Source organism: Oncorhynchus keta, chromosome 32 (assembly GCF_023373465.1).
Source record: "Oncorhynchus keta strain PuntledgeMale-10-30-2019 chromosome 32, Oket_V2, whole genome shotgun sequence".
Lineage (NCBI taxonomy): Eukaryota > Metazoa > Chordata > Actinopteri > Salmoniformes > Salmonidae > Oncorhynchus > Oncorhynchus keta.
Genome location: NC_068452.1, coordinates 21,336,874 through 21,358,977, shown reverse-complemented (window position 1 = coordinate 21,358,977; position 22,104 = coordinate 21,336,874). Strand labels below are relative to the sequence as shown.

Below are 22,104 nucleotides of genomic sequence, written 5' to 3'. Positions count from 1 at the left end.
GAAGGAGAATAGACCAGCAAGGATAGGTCTGTTCTGAGTCCTGTGCTTTTCATTCTCACCAATCAATAATGTGCAGGTGCCTGGTGTGGTGTTTATGCTTGTGGAAGCCATGTGACATTCTCTGTGGATTAGTGTTGATGTTATGCCACTCCCTCTCTGATTGGGACTGAAGCCTGGCCTGAAAATAATAGTCGTCTCGGTAAGAGACTGCATGTAATATTTGGTTCTGAGATTAAGTTGATAACGCCCATAGAGGCATCTCTAGCACTGACATGCAGTGCCTTAGACCACTGCACCACTCAGGAATAACCAGTCTCCCTTACCTAAATGTTGGCTGTGATAATAAATATGCATTTGAAAATCCTTAGAGAGTAGCCTAATGATAAGACAAATTTCACTCACATTCCCTGTTAATCAGAGGAGGCTGGTGGGAGGAGCTGTGGGAGGATGGGCTCATTGTAATGCCTGGAATTGAATTAAGGGAATGGTATACACACAAATCAAATTTATGGAAACCATATTCCATTCCAGCCATTACAATGAGCATGTCCTCCTATGGATCCTCCCACCATCCTCCTCTGGTGTCAATACTTTAATCTCTTTTAGTCTAGAAATGGCTTAGGCTACAAGTTGTAGTATGAATGAACATGAATAATTTCAGTGAATGTGTGTGAGGAACAATAATAATTTAAGTGTACGTGTACGTGCGTGTGTGTGTGTGTGTGTGTGTGTGTGTGTGTGTGTGTGTGTGTGTCTGTCTGTCTGTCTGTCTGTCTGTCTGTGAATTAGCGCACACGGGCATGGATCGTGTGGGGAGGGGACAAGCGAGCAACTCGCATAACAGCGCATTGTATATAGCTGCATCCCGCGGATGCACGTGGGGATGTACATCTGCAAGAGCGGATAGGAGAGTAGGGACCAGGCGAATAAGACGTTCTTCTGCATGCAGCCTCTGCGCAAACAAGAAGCTTGGAGAAAAAACGAAAGCGCGTGTAAAGACTAATTAACGCCTTTTTATTAGCCGGAACTGTTTCTGAGGGGACTCCTTATGAATCCATGCAGTTAGCTAATCACACCAGATCACATACCGAGCACCATCTGTTCATTTTCGAGCGACAAGAGTTTGTTCAGCGAGACGCAGACAGTTCAATCAGTCTATCCTAGATTCAGTGGACTGCGCTTCGTCGGTGGACTGATGATCTTATGTGAGCTACACAGCCGTGGACTCGTGTTTTGAAACAATGGGTCAATGCACTAGGTTGAATGTGTTTCTGTAACGTCCGTGGATGATGGCAGGGGTACACGCTTCCGAGGCTGTGTCGGGACATTTGCTAAATCCTACCATTGCAGCCTCTCCTGCACAGGACTCGACACAAATAGCGGGGTTGAACAACAATGACGCCACCGTGCTGCCTCCGACTGGCACCCGGGCATACCTGGACATTTCGGCGGCTGCCTTTGCCCACGGGCACCCGGTCTATGGGGCGGAGGGAGTTTACACCAACGGAAGGTACATGGACCACGGGAGTCCTCGGACTGGCAGCAGCAGCCGTGACAATTCAGCCGAAAGGAGTCATGGAGGCGTGAACACACCTTGCGGCATTATGAAGGTTGGTTTGTTTTCATAAAGCCCACATGATCATGTCACGTCAATCATAGGAAGCTCCTTGAAGGTTGCATTGATGAGGGAATCATTATCTCACAGCTCTCGCAAAACCACATGAAGCCTTCAGGTAGCCAGTGATTAGCCCTCATTGTGATTCATTCTATTGTTATGGACCCAGGGTTAGATGCACTGTTTGTTAGTGACAAAGCTATAATAATAATAATAATAATAATAATAATAATGATAATAAAGGATGCTGAGTTGTTACTGTGTAACAAACTGGTGGTCTGGTCCCGGCTAAACATTTTGCCGAGGGAAATGTTGTGATGTGGTCTATCAATCGCGGTTAGGCTACACGTCTCAAAAACAGTTACATTGTTACAAAGAAGGTCGGACTAGCTGATCCAACGCTCTGAAGTTTGCGTGGTTTCCTTCTTCATGCCTTGAGGTGCTGATGGTGCCGCTGCGTCTGCTGCTGCAAGGTTAGGTCACCAAAGGTGAAATAAAGGTTGTCCTCTGCTATGAGCGCAGCTGAAGAATGCGTCTTAACAGTTACTACATCCCCACCCTGGATAGTAACAACATGCCTCTATAGTCGAACTACGCTACTGTTCCAATAGACTTGTAAATAGTGTACCATGTAAAAGCAAAACTGGCAATGCTAAATGTTAAATCGTACGCAAAACTTGTTTGTTGACCGTTAAGATGAGGCCTAGCCAGTCAGATGGTGTAGCATAGACTGGGGGGGGCTTGTGGAGAAGCTCTGTGGAGAAGCTCTGTGTAGGTGGGAGTTTTTGGAGAGAGAGTGGCATTCTGTCATTATGAGCCAGTTTGCTTAGCAACCGGTATAAAACCATGAAGCTAATCTATTTCCCCTGTTATTGAATTCCCTGTGGATGTGCAGGCAAACACATCTAAACACTGCCTGCTCTCTGGTTTGATGTGCTTCTCTGAGATGTAGGGGAATCCTTGAGCAAATGAACAAGTCCCCAAGTGTTTCTTCTCTTCACCCCAGGGTATTTTGCCCTGTTGATGAAAAGCACTTCTTCCAGAAAATTCCATGGAACAGTATAATTCGAGGCTAAGGCCTAAATCCCTCCACTTCGAACTTCCCTCCAAAAGACCTGGAGCCATCGACTGACGTTCAAACTTCATAACAGAAATATGGCAAGAATGCAGAGCGGATCATGTTGTCAACATGCTCTAGGTCTTAAATCCTCTAAAGCTTATTCCCCCGAATGCACTGTCCTGTTCACAGGGCGTTGTGTTTTTATACTTATAAGGATGTTGTTGCAGTATTTCTTGTGGTGCACATAGTGATTAAACACCTTTAGAGGTTTTCTTCTGTAAGTCAGCTCAGCTGTGTGGCAACTTTGATCTCTCTCCAACTGTTGCTATCGGAAGGACCCAGGATGCACCATCAAAGATGCTGGACAAATAGAACCATTCAAGGAGACTCATTCCTTCGCTAGAGCAATGCGTCTCTAATGTAGAGACTGCCTCGACCCAGTCAGATAAGGGTTAATTGTCCGTATGGCTGACGTGATTCACGTTGAGGAAAGTTCACCACTGGATTTAGGGTCAACACTTTGAATGCCAGGCGTGAAATGCCAGTTGACAGACAACTCACCATAGGTTCTAAGTGTGTGACTCTGTCAGGCTTGCGTGTGATAACCCAATTAGATAACCGTGTCCTCTTTTATTTTTTTTTTTATTTTTTTTTATTTCACCTTTATTTAACCAGGTAGGCTAGTTGAGAACAAGTTCTCATTTGCAACTGCGACCTGGCCAAGATAAAGCATAGCAGTGTGAACAGACAACACAGAGTTACACATGGAGTAAACAATTAACTAGTCAATAACACAGTAGAAAAAAAATGGGCAATCTATATACAATGTGTGCAAAAGGCATGAGGAGGTAGGCGAATAATACAATTTTGCAGATTAACACTGGAGTGATAAATGATCAGATGGGCATGTACAGGTAGAGATATTGGTGATATTGGTGTGCAAAAGAGCAGAAAAGTAAATAAATAAAAACAGTATAAAAACAGTATGGGAATGAGGCAGGTGAATAAGGGTGAGCTATTTACCTATAGACTATGTACAGCTGCAGCGATCGGTTAGCTGCTCGGATAGCTGATGTTTGAAGTTGGTGAGGGAGATAAAAGTCTCCAACTTCAGCGATTTTTGCAATTCGTTCCAGTCACAGGCAGCAGAGTACTGGAACGAAAGGCGGCCAAATGAGGTGTTGGCTTTAGGGATGATCAGTGAGATACACCTGCTGGAGCGCGTGCTACGGATGGGTGTTGCCATCGTGACCAGTGAACTGAGATAAGGCGGAGCTTTACCTAGCATGGACTTGTAAATGACCTGGAGCCAGTGGGTCTGGCGACGAATATGTAGTGAGGGCCAGCCGACTAGAGCATACAAGTCGCAGTGGTGGGTGGTATAAGGTGCTTTAGTGACAAAACGGATGGCACTGTGATAGACTGCATCCAGTTTGCTGAGTAGAGTGTTGGAAGCCATTTTGTAGATGACATCGCCGAAGTCGAGGATCGGTAGGATAGTCAGTTTTACTAGGGTAAGCTTGGCAGCGTGAGTGAAGGAGGCTTTGTTGCGGAATAGAAAGCCGACTCTGGATTTGATTTTTGATTGGAGATGTTTGATGTGAGTCTGGAAGGAGAGTTTGCAGTCTAGCCAGACACCTAGGTACTTATAGATGTCCACATATTCAAGGTTGGAACCATCCAGGGTGGTGATGCTAGTCGGGCATGCAGGTGCAGGCAGCGATCGGTTGAAAAGCATGCATTTGGTTTTACTCGCGTTTAAGAGCAGTTGGAGGCCACGGAAGGAGTGCTGTATGGCATTGAAGCTCGTTTGGAGGTTTGATAGCACAGTGTCCAATGACGGGCCGAAAGTATATAGAATGGTGTCGTCTGCGTAGAGGTGGATCAGGGAATCGCCCGCAGCAAGAGCAACATCATTGATATATACAGAGAAAAGAGTCGGCCCGAGAATTGAACCCTGTGGCACCCCCATAGAGACTGCCAGAGGACCGGACAGCATGCCCTCTGATTTGACACACTGAACTCTGTCTGCAAAGTAATTGGTGAACCAGGCAAGGCAGTCATCCGAAAAACCGAGGCTGTTGAGTCTGCCGATAAGAATTTGGTGATTGACAGAGTCGAAAGCCTTGGCGAGGTCGATGAAGACGGCTGCACAGTACTGTCTTTTATCGATGGCGGTTATGATATCATTTAGTACCTTGAGTGTGGCTGAGGTGCACCCGTGACCGGCTCGGAAACCAGATTGCACAGCGGAGAAGGTACGGTGGGATTCGAGATGGTCAGTGACCTGTTTGTTGACTTGGCTTTCGAAGACCTTAGATAGGCAGGGCAGGATGGATATAGGTCTATAGCAGTTTGGGTCCAGGGTGTCTCCTCCTTTGAAGAGGGGATGACTGCGGCAGCTTTCAATCCTTGGGGATCTCAGACGATATGAAAGAGAGGTTGAACAGGCTGGTGATAGGGGTTGCGACAATGGCGGCAGATAGTTTCAGAAATAGCGGGTCCAGATTGTCAAGCCCAGCTGATTTGTACGGGTCCAGGTTTTGCAGCTCTTTCAGAACATCTGCTATCTGGATTTGGGTAAAGGAGAACCTGGAGAGGCTTGGGTGAGGAACTACGGGGGGGGCGGAGCTGTTGGCCGAGGTTGGAGTAGCCAGGCGGAAGGCATGGCCAGCCGTTGAGAAGTGCTTATTGAAGTTTTCGATAATCATGGATTTATCGGTGGAGACCGTGTTTCCTAGCCTCAGTGCAGTGGGCAGCTGAGAGGAGGTGCTCTTGTTCTCCATGGACTTCACAGTGTCCCAGAACTTTTTGGAGTTGGAGCTAGCAGCGCATCAGAGCACCATTGTCTGTTTCCTGTTTCCTGTTCTCATTCCAATATGGATGTGTTGGTCCTACAGCACACTGACGTCCACTTTTATTCCTGTATGTCTCCTAAAGGCCTACTCGTATCCCTGGGCGTAAAATAGTCTATCCGAAGGGTCAGTGTTCTGGAACCGCTACCACAGAACAGTTAGGGTCAGCGGTTCTTTTAGATAGACTCTGCTGCGAATGCAGCCAAGAGGGCATGTTTATTCATAGATTCAGAGAGGAACGTCGCAATCCAGTGAACTTCGTCGTCAGTCACAACATGGTCGAATACACAGATAGAGGGTGGCCTGATGGGAATCTGGGTCAGTTCTCTCTGTAGTAGAGCTGGGCGATATGGACCAAAAAAAATCCATATCGTGATAAATTGCCTGAATTGATGCGATGATGATAAATAGAAGGATAGTTTATAACATTAATGTGCAACAAGTTTTTGAAACGTTTCCTTTAAACTACTAACTTACTACGAGTCTGATGGTTGTAGCCATCAACTGTCCCATTAACAATCACCCACATTAACACACTTACTTCTTGTCAAACTTCACATTTCTCTAGTACAGGCTACGTATCGTAATGAACGATATCAGGAAAATGCCCGCAATAACTTATAATTTTTTATTTATTGTCCCAACTCTATCCTGTAGTGTGTTGTGGTGCTAGTGTAGTTCATGTGTAGTGTGTTGTGGTGCTAGTGCAGTTCATGTGTAGTGTGTTGTGGTGCTGGTGCAGTTCATGTGTAGTGTGTTGTGGTGCTGGTGTAGTTCATGTGTAGTGTGTCGTGGTGCTAGTGTAGTTCATGTGTAGTGTGTTGTGGTGCTGGTATAGTTCATGTGTAGTGTGTCGCGGTGCTAGTGCAGTTCATGTGTAGTGTGTTGTGGTGCTGGTATAGTTCATGTGTAGTGTGTCGCGGTGCTAGTGTAGTTCATGTGTAGTGTGTCGTGGTGCTAGTGTAGTTAATGTGTAGTGTGTTGTGGTGCTAGTGTAGTTCATGTGTAGTGTGTTGTGGTGCTAGTGTAGTTAATGTGTAGTGCAGCTGGAGCGTCAGTACCCCACACACACTAACGTTTCATCAGCCTGAAACATGAGCTGCGGGGTCTGAGCGGACTAAAATGGGGAGTGGGGTAGAGAGGCAAATGAGCAATTACAGCATTGTGCTCATTACAGAGTTATTCCGGAGGTTGGAAAACAAACTCGTTATTTTTTTAAACCTCCTGTTTGGACTTGATGTGTCAATGTATGGCATGAGGGAGCAGTGGAGAACCCATCTGTGTGTATATTGTTGAAGCAGCCAAATCCTGCAAGGCTGTCACCCACTTGGCGTGGTGAGTGACTCCCATGGTGGGAGGGAAGGGAGGGCTTCTAAAGTGGTTGGAGAGGACGGGGACAGGTTGACCGGGGGGACTGTTCCAGTCTGTTTTTTTTTAAGCAGGGCTGTGGACAGCTGCAGGCTCCTGCCCTGCCTGCCTCACTTTAGCTGACTTGGGGAGACGGCTGTCTGCCAGCACAGACCAAGAGAGGGATAGGAAGGATTTTCCCCCAGCACTGCTGTGACCAAAATGGGTTTCTTTATCTCCCTCCCTCCCTCCCTCCCTCCCTCCCTCCCTTGCACGCCCTGAGGGGTTTTTGACCTCTGGAGCAAATAAAAGGTCAGTCTTATTCAGAGCGGTCACTGGAAAGATGAACATTGTCAGCATGACAACAGCAGAGCAAAAACATGACGGGATAAAATAATAACAGATGTTGTACAGAGTAATACACAGAACCTTAACCATGGGGCTTTGTGGTCACGGAGCTAGCTGTTGGGACCTACCATATAGCCCAACTGCATGCCACCACACCTCTCCACTCCCTCTCTTCACCAACTCCTCACCCCAGTCCCCAGTCATGTCACTGAGAGGGGCAGGACATCAGCTCGTCCTGTCATTTATTAAACCCCTTTCCCCTTTATTAACCCAGTGTGTCCTACTGCTGGTTGGCTAACAGTCTGGCTAACAGGAATTCAGCTCTCTATCCTGTACCAGTCCTCGTCACATGGCTTTATAATACATTAGTCCAGGCACTCAAGAGAGTGTGAGAGTGAGATTAGTTCTCTATGTTACTCTCTCTCTCTCTCTCTCTCTCTCTCTCTCTCTCTCTCTCTCTCTCTCTCTCTCTCTCTCTCTCTCTCTCTCTCTCTCTCTCTCTCTCTCTCTCTCTTTGATAGAGAGGGATATGTGTCTGTTATAGAGATAGAGAGGGGATATTTTTTAAATAGATGGCGACATTCTACAATGATGTTTTAAGGAATGTTTTGGATCTGCGGTATCTTAGGAACTCTGATTTGGATTGGAGCAGTCTTACTTACTCCTTTAAATCTAGGTCCTATCTGAATCCAGCTCCAGTCGCATTCAAGGAAAGAGATGATTCTAGGTGTACATGTAGAAAGGAATCTCATTCTCAATCGAGCAGACTCTGAGGTGCGTCTGTCAAACCATTCCCCCTGTTCTGGTGGTGTGGTGGGGGAAATTCCGCTCTCGACCTTTACCAAATAACCACTTCTCTGGCTTTGGATAAAACCCCACCTCCACCCCCTACAGTCATTAAATACATAAAGCCCGTATAAGTTTACCCAGATGTCTCATAGTCTTTATCTAGTTCGGGAGTGCCAGAAATTCCCCAGATCCCCCAATCCCCCGAGCCCCAGATTGATCCCAATGCTGCCCTGGGCAAACATGGAATTCTTTCCCCAAACGTTGAATCCTGGGATTTACTTCATCCACACCAGGAATCGGAGAAGCACCGAACTCAGTCAGAACCTTCTCAAATAACACTGATTACATGCTGATGGATCCCATCGGTACCAATTGGCGTGCGATAGCAGAGAGAGCAGTCTATGACTTGGGATGACTTGGATGGCTGGAGTCTTTAACAATTTCTAGCGCCTTCCTCTGACACCGCCTGGTATACATTTACATTTACATTTAAGTCATTTAGCAGACGCTCTTATCCAGAGCGACTTACAAATTGGTGCATTCACCTTATGACATCCAGTGGAACAGCCACTTTACAATAGTGCATCTAAATCTTTTAAGGGGGGGGGGGTGAGAAGGATGACTTTATCTTATCCTAGGTATTCCTTAAAGAGGTGGGGTTTCAGGTGTCTCAGGAAGGTGGTGATTGACTCCGCTGTCCTGGCGTCGTGAGGGAGTGTGTTCCACCATTGGGGAGCCAGAGCAGCGAACAGTTTTGACTGGGCTGTATAGAGGTCCTGGGTGGCAGGGAGCTCATCCCCAGTGATGTACCGGGCCATACGCACTACCCTCTGTAGCGCCTTGCGGTCGGATGCTAAGCAGATGCCATACCAAGTGGTGTTGCAGCCAGTCAAGATGCTCTCAATGATTATGAATATTAAAGATCACAGTTAATGTCTCCTCGTCTCCATCACTATGGTAGAACACCCAGAGACATCATGGAAATGAAGTTGCCACAGTCTCACTCTGGACAGAGGGCTATGAGGTGAAGGGGAGGCAAAGGATGAGGAAGAGGATGGAGGGTAGATGAAGATGGATCTGGATCATGGCAGATGGACATGCGTGCTCAGACTTCTGCGACTCTCTTGGCTGTTGATCTCAAAGCAGCCATCTGTGCAACGCACACATTTCAAATACTTTATTTGGATTCAAAATGAAGCATTGACATGCGAAGGTCCGACATATTGCATATGTCATGCATGTGTACGTGCACACCTATCCCAATACTCCCCTCATCCCAAGTTCAAACAATCAACACTAACAGCAGGAGACCGCAAGCTCTTGGACATCAAGTTTGATTTTTGGAGGTAAAATGTCACGATAAATGAAAAGTAAATCGCGTGTACTCTTTGTTCCAAGTCCATAATGCTTGAGTCCATATTGTGGATCACGAGGACAAATACTAGCAAATGCCCATCCTCCTATCCCAGTTGAAAGCACAATTTGAACAGTGAACAGATTTCTCCGACTGCCATTTTCTCAAGCACCTCTTTTCTTGCCAATTCGTTTGAAGACCGATGCCTCATAACGTCCACTGTGAGGTTTTCTAAAATATTTTAGTACCTCACAAATAAACTCATCTTAGCCACTCAAATACACAGAAGCATTGGGTCTCTTCGTCTGTCCCATATGGGCAGTGAAGCGTCATGCTAAAGATCCCTGTTTGGTCCTAAACTATTTACTGTGGCACCTGGCCAGAGCTTCAGAGCAGAACTCTTGTAACAGTACTGAGAGAAGAGTGACTAGTAGAACCATGCTCTTGTTTCATGGGGGGGCTCTCCTGAATTTTGTCTTACATATCTTTCCTTTATTTGTTTTGCTTGGGGATAATGACTTGTGCTAAGTGAACAGGAACCTCAATCATCTGTGTGTGCAATTGGGGCCCAGATAAAAACAATAGCTTTTTGATCTGATTTATTTGGACACTGGGGTGTGTGGGTAAACGCCTCATTTTAATGTGCCTTTACAAAGCAACAGTGATGATGCTGACAGACAGAGGTAGTGGCAGTGGTAGGGACAGTGTTATTTGGTGTACAGGGTTTATGTGGTCCTCGGATGTCAGAAGAGCAGCTAGGATATCATTGGATTCTGGAAAAAAAGTCTGATCAAAATGTCTGTTGAAGTCTCTGAAATGAGGTCTCGATTTGAATCAATGTGAGAAGTGAAGCGGTATTTGGTTTTGGAGTCGTCACACGGGGTGATCTACCGATCTGAGGTTTAATTGCTGCACTCGGGCCATTAGAAATGGAGAAGTAACGATGAGTAATATTCAGACTTTATCCGCTCAATATTTCCCAGGCTCCTTTGGGCCACTATGGCGCTGGTGTGATGAATGAATGTGGCGGAATCGCTGCAGCAACAGCCACTCCGACAGTCTCTTGTCATCTGACATGTCGTTTGGTGGCCTTTCAGATCTCACTTCCCTCTCTCTGACTGAAGTGACTTCCTTTAATTGGATGTCTAGCTCTTCTTTTTGTTCTGAGTCTTGGCTGAAGGAAAGACATGGAAAACAGAGAGACATAAAAAATATGTCATAAAAAGGTGGTGGTGGTCGATAGGCTGAAGTACAACAATGAAAAGAAACCAAATGTCTTTTCGTTGTCATTTTAAAACATCAAATATGTATGACAGAGATGAGAATCCGAATTGGGAATCGTCAGAAAGAATTTTCGAGAAGATTGTCCTCCGGAAAGTTTTGTGACCTCTTCACAGTTTTAGCTTCTTCTCCCAAAAGTATTAATCTCTAGCATTTACTTCTGATCGAACAGGGGTTAACTAACCTTTGATGTTTCGCCCTCCCCTTCACACTCTGTCCTCCATTGCCCTCAGTCGCGTAATGTCAGCGTGTTTGATGGAATGTTGTCGAGAGATCCAAAATCACTCGCGAGCCCATTCAACGTGGGCCACGACCCCCTCTCTTTTTCTCCCACCCCTCACCCAAGACAGACACCTTAAGTACCCAATCCACCCCAGTAAGATGCCATTGGAGGAGGACTGAAACACAGGAACTCCATCTTCAGTCTAATCCCACTAACCAGGTTTAAGGAACAGAAAATAAACACTTTCTGTTTCAGTTTTTTTTTTAATTCTTTCCCCCTTAATTAAAGTGGTAAAAATGAGAGAATAACAAGAAAATCCACAGTGATTCCTCCTGGATTACTTGGCTGTGTTTGGGCAAGCAGCTGGTCTGTTTGATTTGGCCAACGGTGGACAATGTCTACACGTCCACACCACTGCATTCGTGTCTCCCTCGTTACTTCCTCTCTACTCCTCCCCAGGTGTTTTCCTAGTTACTAGTCCACTGAATAAACCAGCTCTGCACTTCCTTCTGGCTGTAAAGGATAGGGAGGGGGGGGAGGGGGAGGGTGAAACTGAATACTCCCAAGTCATTCCGCAACAGGAAGTGAGCTCAGCATTATCTTCTAGATTGTGGTTAGTCACGGTGCAGCACGCACCGGCTAGTCGAGCGTTATTAGCGCTAGCCACCAAAACAAAGGAAAATTACCTCAGCAGCCAGCAATGTGGGCCAGATATATTCATGAAATCTGCTACTCCACAAACATACTGTCTGAGACATACTGAAAGCCAATCATAATTGAGAGGTAAATCCTTCACAACTACAATGAGCCGAGAAAAAAAACATAATAATAGAACCTTAACTAACACAACAGGAAGGAGGAAGTGAGGTCGCTGACCTTTGACCCCGTGGTTGAGTTTCCGTGTGGCGAGCCAGGAGCCAGGGAGATGATAAGCAGTGAGGGAGGGAGCTGAGTGTTAGAGGGTAGAGAGGTATGTATCTCTACCTCTACCCAGGCCTCTACCCAGTTTTCCAGCGACAGGGGAATTCTGATGGGCCCACAGCCCAGCCTGCCTAGTTCACAGAGTAGCAATTATAGTGCTCTTGTGCCCTGACACTGTCAGAGAGGACACTGCTCTAGTCAAGCGTAATAAACGGGTGTGTGTGTGTGTGTCTGCGTGTTACAGAGTGTGTGTTTGCATAAGTGAGAGCTGAGAGTGAGACTTTGACATTACACACTGTCACAATGTGTTTTGCACATAACACGCTGCAGCGCGGACACTTTGCCCCTGGTTGAACACAGGGATTCTGCAAGTGTGTGTTCGTCGCTTGGAACAGAGCATGGGAGTGGAGGTGTAAACGGTCCTATAGGATCAGGGACCCGTGGCTCTGCTGGTGCTGTGCTGCTTGTCTCCCTGTGCCTCCTCTGCTGCTGTGTTTAAAGAGCTGTTTCTGTGTTGCCTCTCCCGCCACACGTGGCCTCGTTCAGTTCAGTTCCTCTATCCCCACACAGTGCTTAAAACCCCAGTCCACAGACCTAGACCCAGTCAGAAGCCTATTTATAGGCTGTGGCGAGATTGTCTGCCCTACAATAATGAGCACGTCTTTCATTTGTTCTCAGCCAACCAACCAGCATCCTCAACCAGCCCAATGTTTTGAATCAAGCCCAATGTCCTCAACCAAGTCCAATGTTGTCAACCAAGTCCCTGTGTGTCTTTGTGGCTGTGAAGTGAAATGTGATGGGGTTAGTGTACCATCCTGCTGTAGTCTATAGATCACAGGGGCCCTCATAGGGAGGGGTCCATCATGCAGAGGAGGGCTCACACAGTCAGTCAGTCTATTCCAGTACTTGTGGATTTACCCATGTGGTTGATGATTGGCAGGCCAGATCGTGCCAGCCACTCACAGATGGTGGCACGGCTTGCCTTGGCACAGATGGCAAAGGATGAGGAGGAACTGGGTATAGGAGGTGTGTGTGCTTGTGTGCTCAGTCACGTGTTTCTTTAAGACATTCGTTGTCTTTTGTTAAGCGTGTGTGTGTGTGTGTGTGTGTGTGTGTGTGTGTGTGTGTGTGTGTGTGTGTGTGTGTGTGTGTGTGTGTGTGTGTGTGTGTGTGTGTGTGTGTGTGTGTGTGTGTGTGTGTGTGTGTGTGTGTGTGTGTGTGTGTTTTGAGTGTGTCTGTCTTTCTGGCTGTGTGTAGAGTGTCATCTGAAATGGAATTTGCCAAGCGAGCAGACAGCAATTTCTCTCAACAAGGGGAAAATTCCCTGTCCTCTGTGACAGTCGTTTTAGAAACAGAAAATGACCAGTTTGTTGCTTTGTGATGGATTAATTATACGTCTCATTCCAATTTAGCACTTCCCTTTGGACTTGGAGTGTACATGCATGTGCGTTTGCACGTGACGTGCATGTGTTTGTCTGTGCGCATGTGTGAGAGAGAATGAGCAACATAGAAAAGGGGAAACCTAGTCAGTTGCTCATTGCGTTCAACTGAAATGTGTCTTCAGCATTTAACCCAAGCCCTCTGAATCAGACAAGTGAGGGGGGTCTTAATCAACATTATTAGCACCTGGGGAGCAGTTGTTGGATGTTCACTGCCTTGCTCAGGGGCAGAATGGTCGATTTTTACGTTGTCGGCTTAGGGATTCAATCCAGCAACCTTTTGGTTACTGGCCCAACTCTCCTACCCGCCAGGCTACCAAGTATTTGATCATAGCACTGATTCACATGTACAGCCCCAAAAATGACAAAACATTCATTTAACCAGGTAAGTTGACTGAGAACACATTCTCAGCAACAACCTGGGGAATAGTTACAAGGGAGAGGCATGAATGAGCCAATTGGAAGCTGGGGATGATTAGGTGTCCATGATGGGCAGATTGAGAATTTAGCACCAGGGTTAACACCATTACGATAAGTGCCATGGGCTCGTAGGTGACCACGGAGGGGAAGGACGCACATTTAACATTTCATCCAGAAGACGGCACCCCAGTTACCGCCCGGGGATATTTTTTAGACCAGAGGAAAGAGTGCCTCCTACTGGCCCTCCAACACCACTTCCAGCAGCATCTGGTCTCCCATCCAGGGACCGACCAGGACCAAACCTGCTTGACATCAGAACCAGCAGTGGGATGCAGGGTGGTATGCTGCTGGCTAACATAGGTACAGCTTAGGTAAACATATGCATAGCGCTGGTGGCTTGCGTTCTGTCACGTTGGAACTAATGTGTTAGATGTGGTTGTGTATTGAGTAGTCATTGCTTTATTCATGCTCTTGTCCCTGTATGTGTCACTCACAGTAGATTATAGTTAGGTCTTACAGTACAGAGGCGCAGACACACACTGCTACTCTAGCATGCTATATATAACCACACAAATACATACACACTCGTACGAACACACATGCACACACACACACACACACACATACAAACTCTAATCATAGATAATTTGTATGCATTTTGGAGTGTATTTGCATATGTGTATAAGGGGCTGGTCGAGTATATCCCTCTCCCTCTCCCTCTCCCTATCTGTGTGTGTGTGTGTGTGTGTGTGTGTGTGTGTGTGTGTGTGTGTGTGTGTGTGTGTGTGTGTGTGTGTGTGTGTGTGTGTGTGTGTGTGTGTGTGTGTGTGTGTGTTACTTTAGAATAATGTATAAATCAGCCAGAAGTATATCAAATATAATATGTTAGGGATCAACTTTGTGTCCAGGGGTCTTGTGTTGTCCTCAGCTTTTTATGAACAGAAGGCTCTGCTAACAAGACGATCTGTGTGCACTGGGTGGAAATAGTACTCAATTGTCATACATGAGTAAAAGTAAAGATACCTTAATAGAAAATGACTCAAGTAAAAGTGAAAGTCACCCAGTAAAATACTACTTGAGTAAAAATCTAAAAGTATTTGGTTTTAAATATACTTAAGTATCAAAAGTAAATGTAATTGCAAAAAATATACTGAAGTATCAAAAGTAAAAGTATAAATCATTTCACATTCCCAACATTAAGCAAACCCGACGGTTTTAAGCTAGCCAGGGGCGCACTCCAACACTCAGACATCATTTACAAACAAATGATTTTTGTTTAGTGAGTCCTGCAGGTCAGAGGCAGTTGATGACCAGGGATGTTCTCTTGAGAAGTACGTGAATTAGACCCTTTTCCTGTCCTGCTGAGCATTCAACATGTAACTGGTCCTTTTGGATGTCAGGGAAAATGTGTGGAGTAAACAGTACATTATTTTATTTAGTAAACGTTGTCAAAGTAAAGTACAGATACTCCAAAAACAACTTTAGTAGTCCTTTAAAGTATTTTTACTTAAGTACTCTACACCGCTCTCTGTGTGTGACGCGTATGTTTGTGTATGAGCATTAAATGCTGTCACCGTGTGTGTGTGTATTTGTGTTTGTGTCAGTGTCTCAAGGAGAGAGATAGAGAGAGGGAGGAAGATTGCGAGGACGCTGTGTTATGCTGTGTTATGCTGTGTTATGCTGTGTGTGTGTGTGTGTGTGTGTGTGTGTGTGTGTGTGTGTGTGTGTGTGTGTGTGTGTGTGTGTGTGTGTGTGTGTGTGTGTGTGAGAGAGGGAGATGGAGAGGGGGAGAGAGGGGGAGAGAGAGGGAGAGAGAGATGGAGAGGGGGAGAGAGAGGGAGATGGAGAGAGAGAGGGAGAGGGAGAGGGAGAGAGAGGGGGAGATGGAGAGGGTAAAAGCAGTGTTTGCTGAGTTTGTAATCTGATCCTGAGACTGAGCAGTAACTAGAGACCCAGCACTGAGAGGAGAGCAGCAGAGAGTAGCAGGAGAGAGCTGTACTGCAGTACTCACACACACACACACGTCTCTCTGTACCACCAGAAAGTGCTACAGGGACATGTAGAGGAGAAGCTGATCTTGTCGTAGTTTAATCCATGAACTAATGTCTATTAATTCATGTCTTTTTTGTGCATTGATAAAAAACAGACTGGCAGGTGAATGATTAAATGGATGCCACTAAGTTGATCATCATTGCTTTACCTGTTGATTTGGATAAAATGAGCAGAAAGGGACATGCAGTACAGCCTGTCAGAATCCTATCAGACCATCAGGACAAACCTTAATACGGAGACCCAGTTTAGAGTGTTAGATTGGGACACGGATTAACCTTTTTAGAACCATTTTAGATGGAATCAAAAGGGTTCTGCAGGTCAGGGAGGGAGGGAGGGATGAAGGGTGTGCAGTGGACTGGATCAGAAGCCAAGGACAGAAGGAATCCAATTGTGTGTGTTAGAAGTTGCTGCATTGATGGATTTGGGATTGGGGTCGGGGTTGGTCTAATGGGTCAGGATATGTGTGTGTGTGTGTGTGTGTGTGTGTGTGTATGTGTGTGTTTGTCCATGCTGCGTGTGTGTGTTTGTGAACATGTCCATGTGTTTATATGTGTTGGGTGTTAGACATGGTTATCGCTAAGGGCTCAGACACACCAGTAGTGTTAGCTGGCTGAGAGTACTTAGCACCACTGAACAGAGTGCGCACCGATTCTACATCGTGTGAAAATGTTGGCAGTCGGACGTCCACAGTGGGTGGTCCGGAAAACACAGAGTGCTGAAAGATCGCCAGACGAATGCTAGAGTCACGTTCGGTGTAATGTGTGCGAGCCTTAAGATACGGTCTTAGTACAAGGTGTGTGTGTGTGTGCATGCGTGCGTGCGTTCGTGCGCGTGTTTGTGTGTGTGTGTGTGTGTGTGTGTGTGTGTGTGTGTGTGTGTGTGTGTGTGTGTGTGTGTGTGTGTGTGTGCGTGCACGTGTGGATGCGTTTGCGTGTTTGTGTGTGTGTGTGTGTGTCTGCGTGCGTGCGTGGGTGCATGTGTGTGTGTGTGTGCATGTGTGTGTGTGCGTTCGTGCACGTGTGGGTGCGTGTTTGTGTGTGTTTGTGTGTGTGTGTGTGTGTCTGCGTGCGTGCGTGCGTTCGTACGTGGGTGCGTGTGTGTGTGTGTGTGTGTGCATGTGTGTGTGTGTGTGCCTGTGTATGTAGGTGATTATGCAAGGGATTGGCCGGAGATGACTGAGGAAGTAACCCATGCTGTGCCAGCGGTAAGGGGATAACACATGGATCAATGCCTGCTACTAGACTACTCTGTGGAGTGTTCAAACATGGATGGAGGAAGAGAGAGACAGGGCAGAAGGAGGTGGAAATAGCTTGGCCGAGGGAGAGGAACCACATTGGTAAAGGGATAGAGAGAAAGTGCTTCAGGTGCTAGTGCATTAGGACTTCTCATCACTGTAAGGGTTTTCCTTAGGTGAAGTAGAGGCGGACCAAAATGCAGCGTGGTTGTTATTCATTGTACTTTAATAACGAAACTGTACACGAATAAACTAACAAAACAACAAACATGCGAAAACCTAAAACAGTCCTATCTGGTGCAAAACACAGAGACAGGAACAATCACCCACAAACACACAGTGAAACCCAGGCTACCTAAATATGGTTCCCAATCAGAGACAATGACTAACACCTGCCTCTGATTGAGAACCATATCAGGCCAAACATAGAACTAGACAAACTAGACATGTTACATAGAGTGCCCACTCAGATCACACCCTGACCAACCAAAACATAGAAACATACAAAGCAAACTATGGTCAGGGTGTGACAATCACCCTAAGCAGGTGGTTGGGTATTTCTATAAATAATGGGGCCAATGTGTGACACTGGGATAAAACATTTGAAATGGTTTGAAACATAAATAAAAAGGGATTTTCATTCAGTTCCACATGTGTACTTAGAGGGTTGAAAGTGAATACATGCAAACTGGCCCATAACTCCAGCTATACAACCACATAGAACTAGGACTATACATTCTTTAAGCAGGGTTCATACAGACATTGACTATTCAAATTCAAGGATTTTCACTTTCATTTTTTTTTTTTTTTTTTAGGCCTTGCCAATGTATTGATATTCAAATTATCATTACTAAATATGTGAAAATAATGTTTTAAATCAACATGGGAATTTTATAAAATATAGTTTTGATCCTCTCTTTTTTCATCTTTATTTAACCAGGCAAGTCAGTTAAGAACCAATTCTTATTTACAATGATGACCTACCGGGGAACTGAACTGCCTTGTTCAGGGGCAGAATGACAGATTTTTACCAACACTTTCAGTTACTGGCCCAACACTCTAACCACTAGGCTACCTGCCTCTAACCACTAGGCTACCTGCCTCTAACCACTAGGCTACCTGCCTCTAACCACTAGGCTACCTGCCTCTAACCACTAGGCTACCTGCCTCTAACTACTAGGCTACCTGCCTCTAACCACTAGGCTACCTGCCTCTAACCACTAGGCTACCTGCCTCTAACCACTTGGCTACCTGCCTCTAACCACTAGGCTACCTGCTGCCCCTCTTAAGGGAATGACATTAAGAAAATGAAGATTATTATCAATGACTAATCAACAGCTGTAACAAGTTGTCCAGTGTCGGAAATCCTCACTGGTCCCCTAGTTTATAGAAAGACCCAACTTCACCAGGTCCCGGTACTCTATTGGGAAAGTGGCCTGCCTGTCCTTTTTGATGTTTCCAGAAAGCCTTTTTCACAGCCTGTTTCCAGGAGAACAGAGGGACCAAGGACCAGCGTTGTGGTCATATCCATTTCAATTTAGGGCAATTCCACAGTAATGGAATTACACCGAGACTCCGATTTTACACTTTACAATGTATGCCAAAAAAAAAACCCATTGATTTCAAAGTTGAACAAACCATAGAACTCTATACACAATAATTACATTGAAAAAGTACACAGTAAATAATAATACAACACATTTACTGGAAAAACTATGCAAAGTTTGATAACAGAATGACAGTAATCTCCCTCAGTTATATTATTATAATATATTTTTTAACCCCTTATCCATTTAATAGTTATAGTCTTGTCCCATCGCTGCAACTCCCCTATGGACTCAGGAGAGGCAAAGCACAACCCTGCCAAGCTGCTCACTTAACCCAGAAGCCAGCCACAACAATGTGTCAGAGGAAACACTGTTCAACTGGTGATCAAGTCAGCTTGCAGGCACCCTGCCCACCACAAGGAGTTGCTAGAGCACGATGGGACAGGGAAACCCTGTCCGGCCAAACCCTCCTATAACTTGGACGACACTGGGCAAATTGTGCACCACCTCATGGGTCTCCCAGTCTCAGCTAGCTGTGACACAGCCAGGGCTGTAGTGACACCTCAAGCACTGTGATGCAGTGCCTTAGACTGGTGCGCCACTTAGAAGGCCAAGCTTGATTCTTTTTTACACACTTTATATATGCACAGTTCTTCACGTAAATGTGTTTTTGTAACATTTTATGTGGAAATTGTTAAAATAATTCATTGTGCACAGTGCTTTGTTAAACTTCAATGAAAATCAATGATTTTTGTTTGGTATACATTTTAAAGTAAAATATCTGCTGAGTCCCAGCGCAATTCCGTTAATGTGGAAATGCCCTTCAGTCAATTCAGGAAGTGAACTGAAATTACAATTACAAATTTGTCTCATAGAAAAGTATTCAGGAGAATTGGAATGTGAACTTACTTCCTGAATTGACTCACTTGAAATGTACTTGACCTCAACCCTGCCAAGAACATTTGGAAAGTCCCAGTGAACTGTGTATTGCCTGTAGAAGTCCTTGTCAACTTGCCTATGTTACTAAACAGAATTATTTAACTGCTCTATGTTTGTTCCATACTTCAGTCCGATACGTCAAAATGAGGGGTGTTGTAGAAAAACAAAGTCATCAGCAATTGGACCATCACTAACCAATTAGAGTTTCAAAGCCAATGACTCATTTTCTAAACTCAGCTTTACCCACGTGTGTTCTGCCTCTGGCTCAAACCATCGGTTTCTGGGACCAATCAGAATGGTTAGAATGCATCTGCGTTCTAGAAATCGTCAGGGAGGTACTCAGGGCAGGACTGATTGCGTAGAATACACAAACGTTCGTGGGCATAGCATTTGGCCAGAGCAAGGACTTTAGGTAGCCGGGCAACTCGTCAACAGCCCTTCTACTAGGGCTGCGACAATACCAGTATCGCAATATTTATTTTCCATGGCAAAAACGAAAACACAAAGCAGACCAAACTCTTGGATCCTTTAAAAACCTGCTATATGTCAAACATTGTGTGATATAGCTTAGAAAATAAATAGATGTGACTCTGTTTGTTTCCAACATTAAAGAATTTGTTTCCGCTTCGTGTTTTGTTTACTTGCCACGATACTAATGAGTATGGAAATACTGGTATGGTCTAGGCTCTACCTACTACTTATGTAAAGTATGTTACGTTGTCAAGACAAGTTGAGCCATATCCAATTTAAGCACCAGGTCATGGACTGAACGTGTTGCGAAGGGTTTGTCATGATATTGGGCAGATGTGTGTGGGGCTGACCCCTTAGGTCATCAGTCACAGGGATCAAGAGGGTGTGTGTGTGTGTTCTGGTAGAGACGCAGAGATGTCAACCATAACAGTACTGTGATAATCTTAGAGTAACTTTCACGAAGAAGATCAAATCATAATGAAACAGATGTTTTACGTTTATTTATAGTGATTTTGATATATTTGAGTCTTTTTGTAGTAAAGCTAGTTCTTTCTGCCCCTAGTGGTTCAACTCTGCCATTGAAATTGTGATGTAGAGGCACCTTGAGAAGTAGCTTCTACGTCAGGCTTTTTCCCAACCGCCGCTTTTATTTGGACCCCCAAGTTTTCTGAGCAAAAATAAATAAATCAAAAATAATATCTAAAAAAAGTATATGAATATACTTTGGACATAATAGACTAAAAACACCAGGAAATCAGGTGATTTTCATGAAAGAAATCTGTTCCCAATTATTCTATAATAGAGAGAAAAGTAATTGTATACAAATGTAAGCAAGGTTTGAAATGATTATGTTTCAGTCAAACATTATATCCGTTCGGGCTTCTTGCGGTCTACAAATGATTTGTAATTATGTTCCGGTTCCCTGACCATCCGCTTAAGAAAGCATTGGTCCGCGGCTGAATCTAGTTAATGATCCCTATGTCATCTCAAGGGAGGGGTTCAGCATGAAATGCACTCCCTTCTCGATGTGCTAGGTGGTACCACCTCAAGGCTTACTCTAAAGGCAGGTGACAGCGTACCTTATTTGCCAATGGTCTTGGCAAGTGGAGTGTTGTAATATATTTTGTGTGCTGCTTCCTTGACTAGGCTACTGACGTTACTCAAAATTCAGACGGCGGTAAGGCACATTTCCGCATTTGACCGAATTCAACATTTCGGCTTTACCGTTTCACGCACATCAATGTGCTTTTATGAAGAAAACAAACAAAAACATGTAGGCTATGAGGATTATACGTTTATATTCCTAGCTGCATCCTTCGTAACAACAAATACAGTGGGGAGAAGACCTCTAAAACGCAAATTAATTACTTAAAAATCATACAATGTGATTTTCTGGATTTTTGTTTTAGATTCCGTCTCTCACAGTTGAAGTGTACCTATGATAAAAATGACAGACCTCTACATGCTTTGTAAGTAGGAAAACCTGCAAAAGCGGCAGTGTATCAAATACTTGTTCTCCCCACTGTAGATGACAATGGTAGTCATGGCAACACGCTGTATTTCTTCCTAAAGAGTGCTAATAGACTTCTAATTCTGAAAGGTGAAAGCATACCTGTGAGAGGGGCCACCCTGGTAGTTGTACGGTAGCTTTGTATACACCTGATGGGGATCTGTAATAAAAAATACAAAATACTACAAAAAGACCCAAGGCCAATCTGTGAGTTAAGTTGACCATCGGAAAAATAACTCCTGTGTAAATACTGCCATGCAGGTTGGATTGAATTGAGCCCCGAATCTTCCTTTTCAAGGAGATGATTGCACTTTTCTTCCCAAAACAACACCACGATAAATGTGAGTCTATATTTCCTTGTCAAACTGACGCTGCAAGTGGAAATAGACGTCTGGAACTCTGCGCCTTTCCGCTGTGAGTTAACGGTCCAGATTTGTGTTTGTTGGCGATGTGCATAACTACATTATCAGAGCTTGCCAGTGGACTTCTGGTAAGTATGCCTTTGTGAGAAAGTGTTGGGATCAGGTATAACTACATTATCAGAGCTTGCCAGTGGACTTCTGGTAAGTATGCCTTTGTGAGAAAGTGTTGGGATCAGGTATAACTACATGTACCCGCCCCCAGAATGATTACTTATGAACAATTCACCCCACCCACAACGTCTCACCTGAATGCGTTTTTTAAAATGTTATTTCAAGG

At 45.0% G+C, this 22,104-nt stretch overlaps 1 protein-coding gene across 1 annotated transcript in view; it reads left to right on the top strand.

Annotated features, from left to right (window-relative positions):
- Positions 1-806: 806 nt before the first annotated feature.
- The window catches only part of LOC118365266 (inactive phospholipase C-like protein 2), a 97,525-nt gene continuing 76,227 nt past the window's right edge, over positions 807-22,104 (top strand). Inside the window, exon 1 of the mRNA XM_035747343.2 lies at positions 807-1,610. Coding sequence (XP_035603236.2) covers positions 1,287-1,610 — 324 coding nt within the window. The 5' untranslated portion in view covers positions 807-1,286. The remainder of the gene's footprint in view (positions 1,611-22,104) is intronic.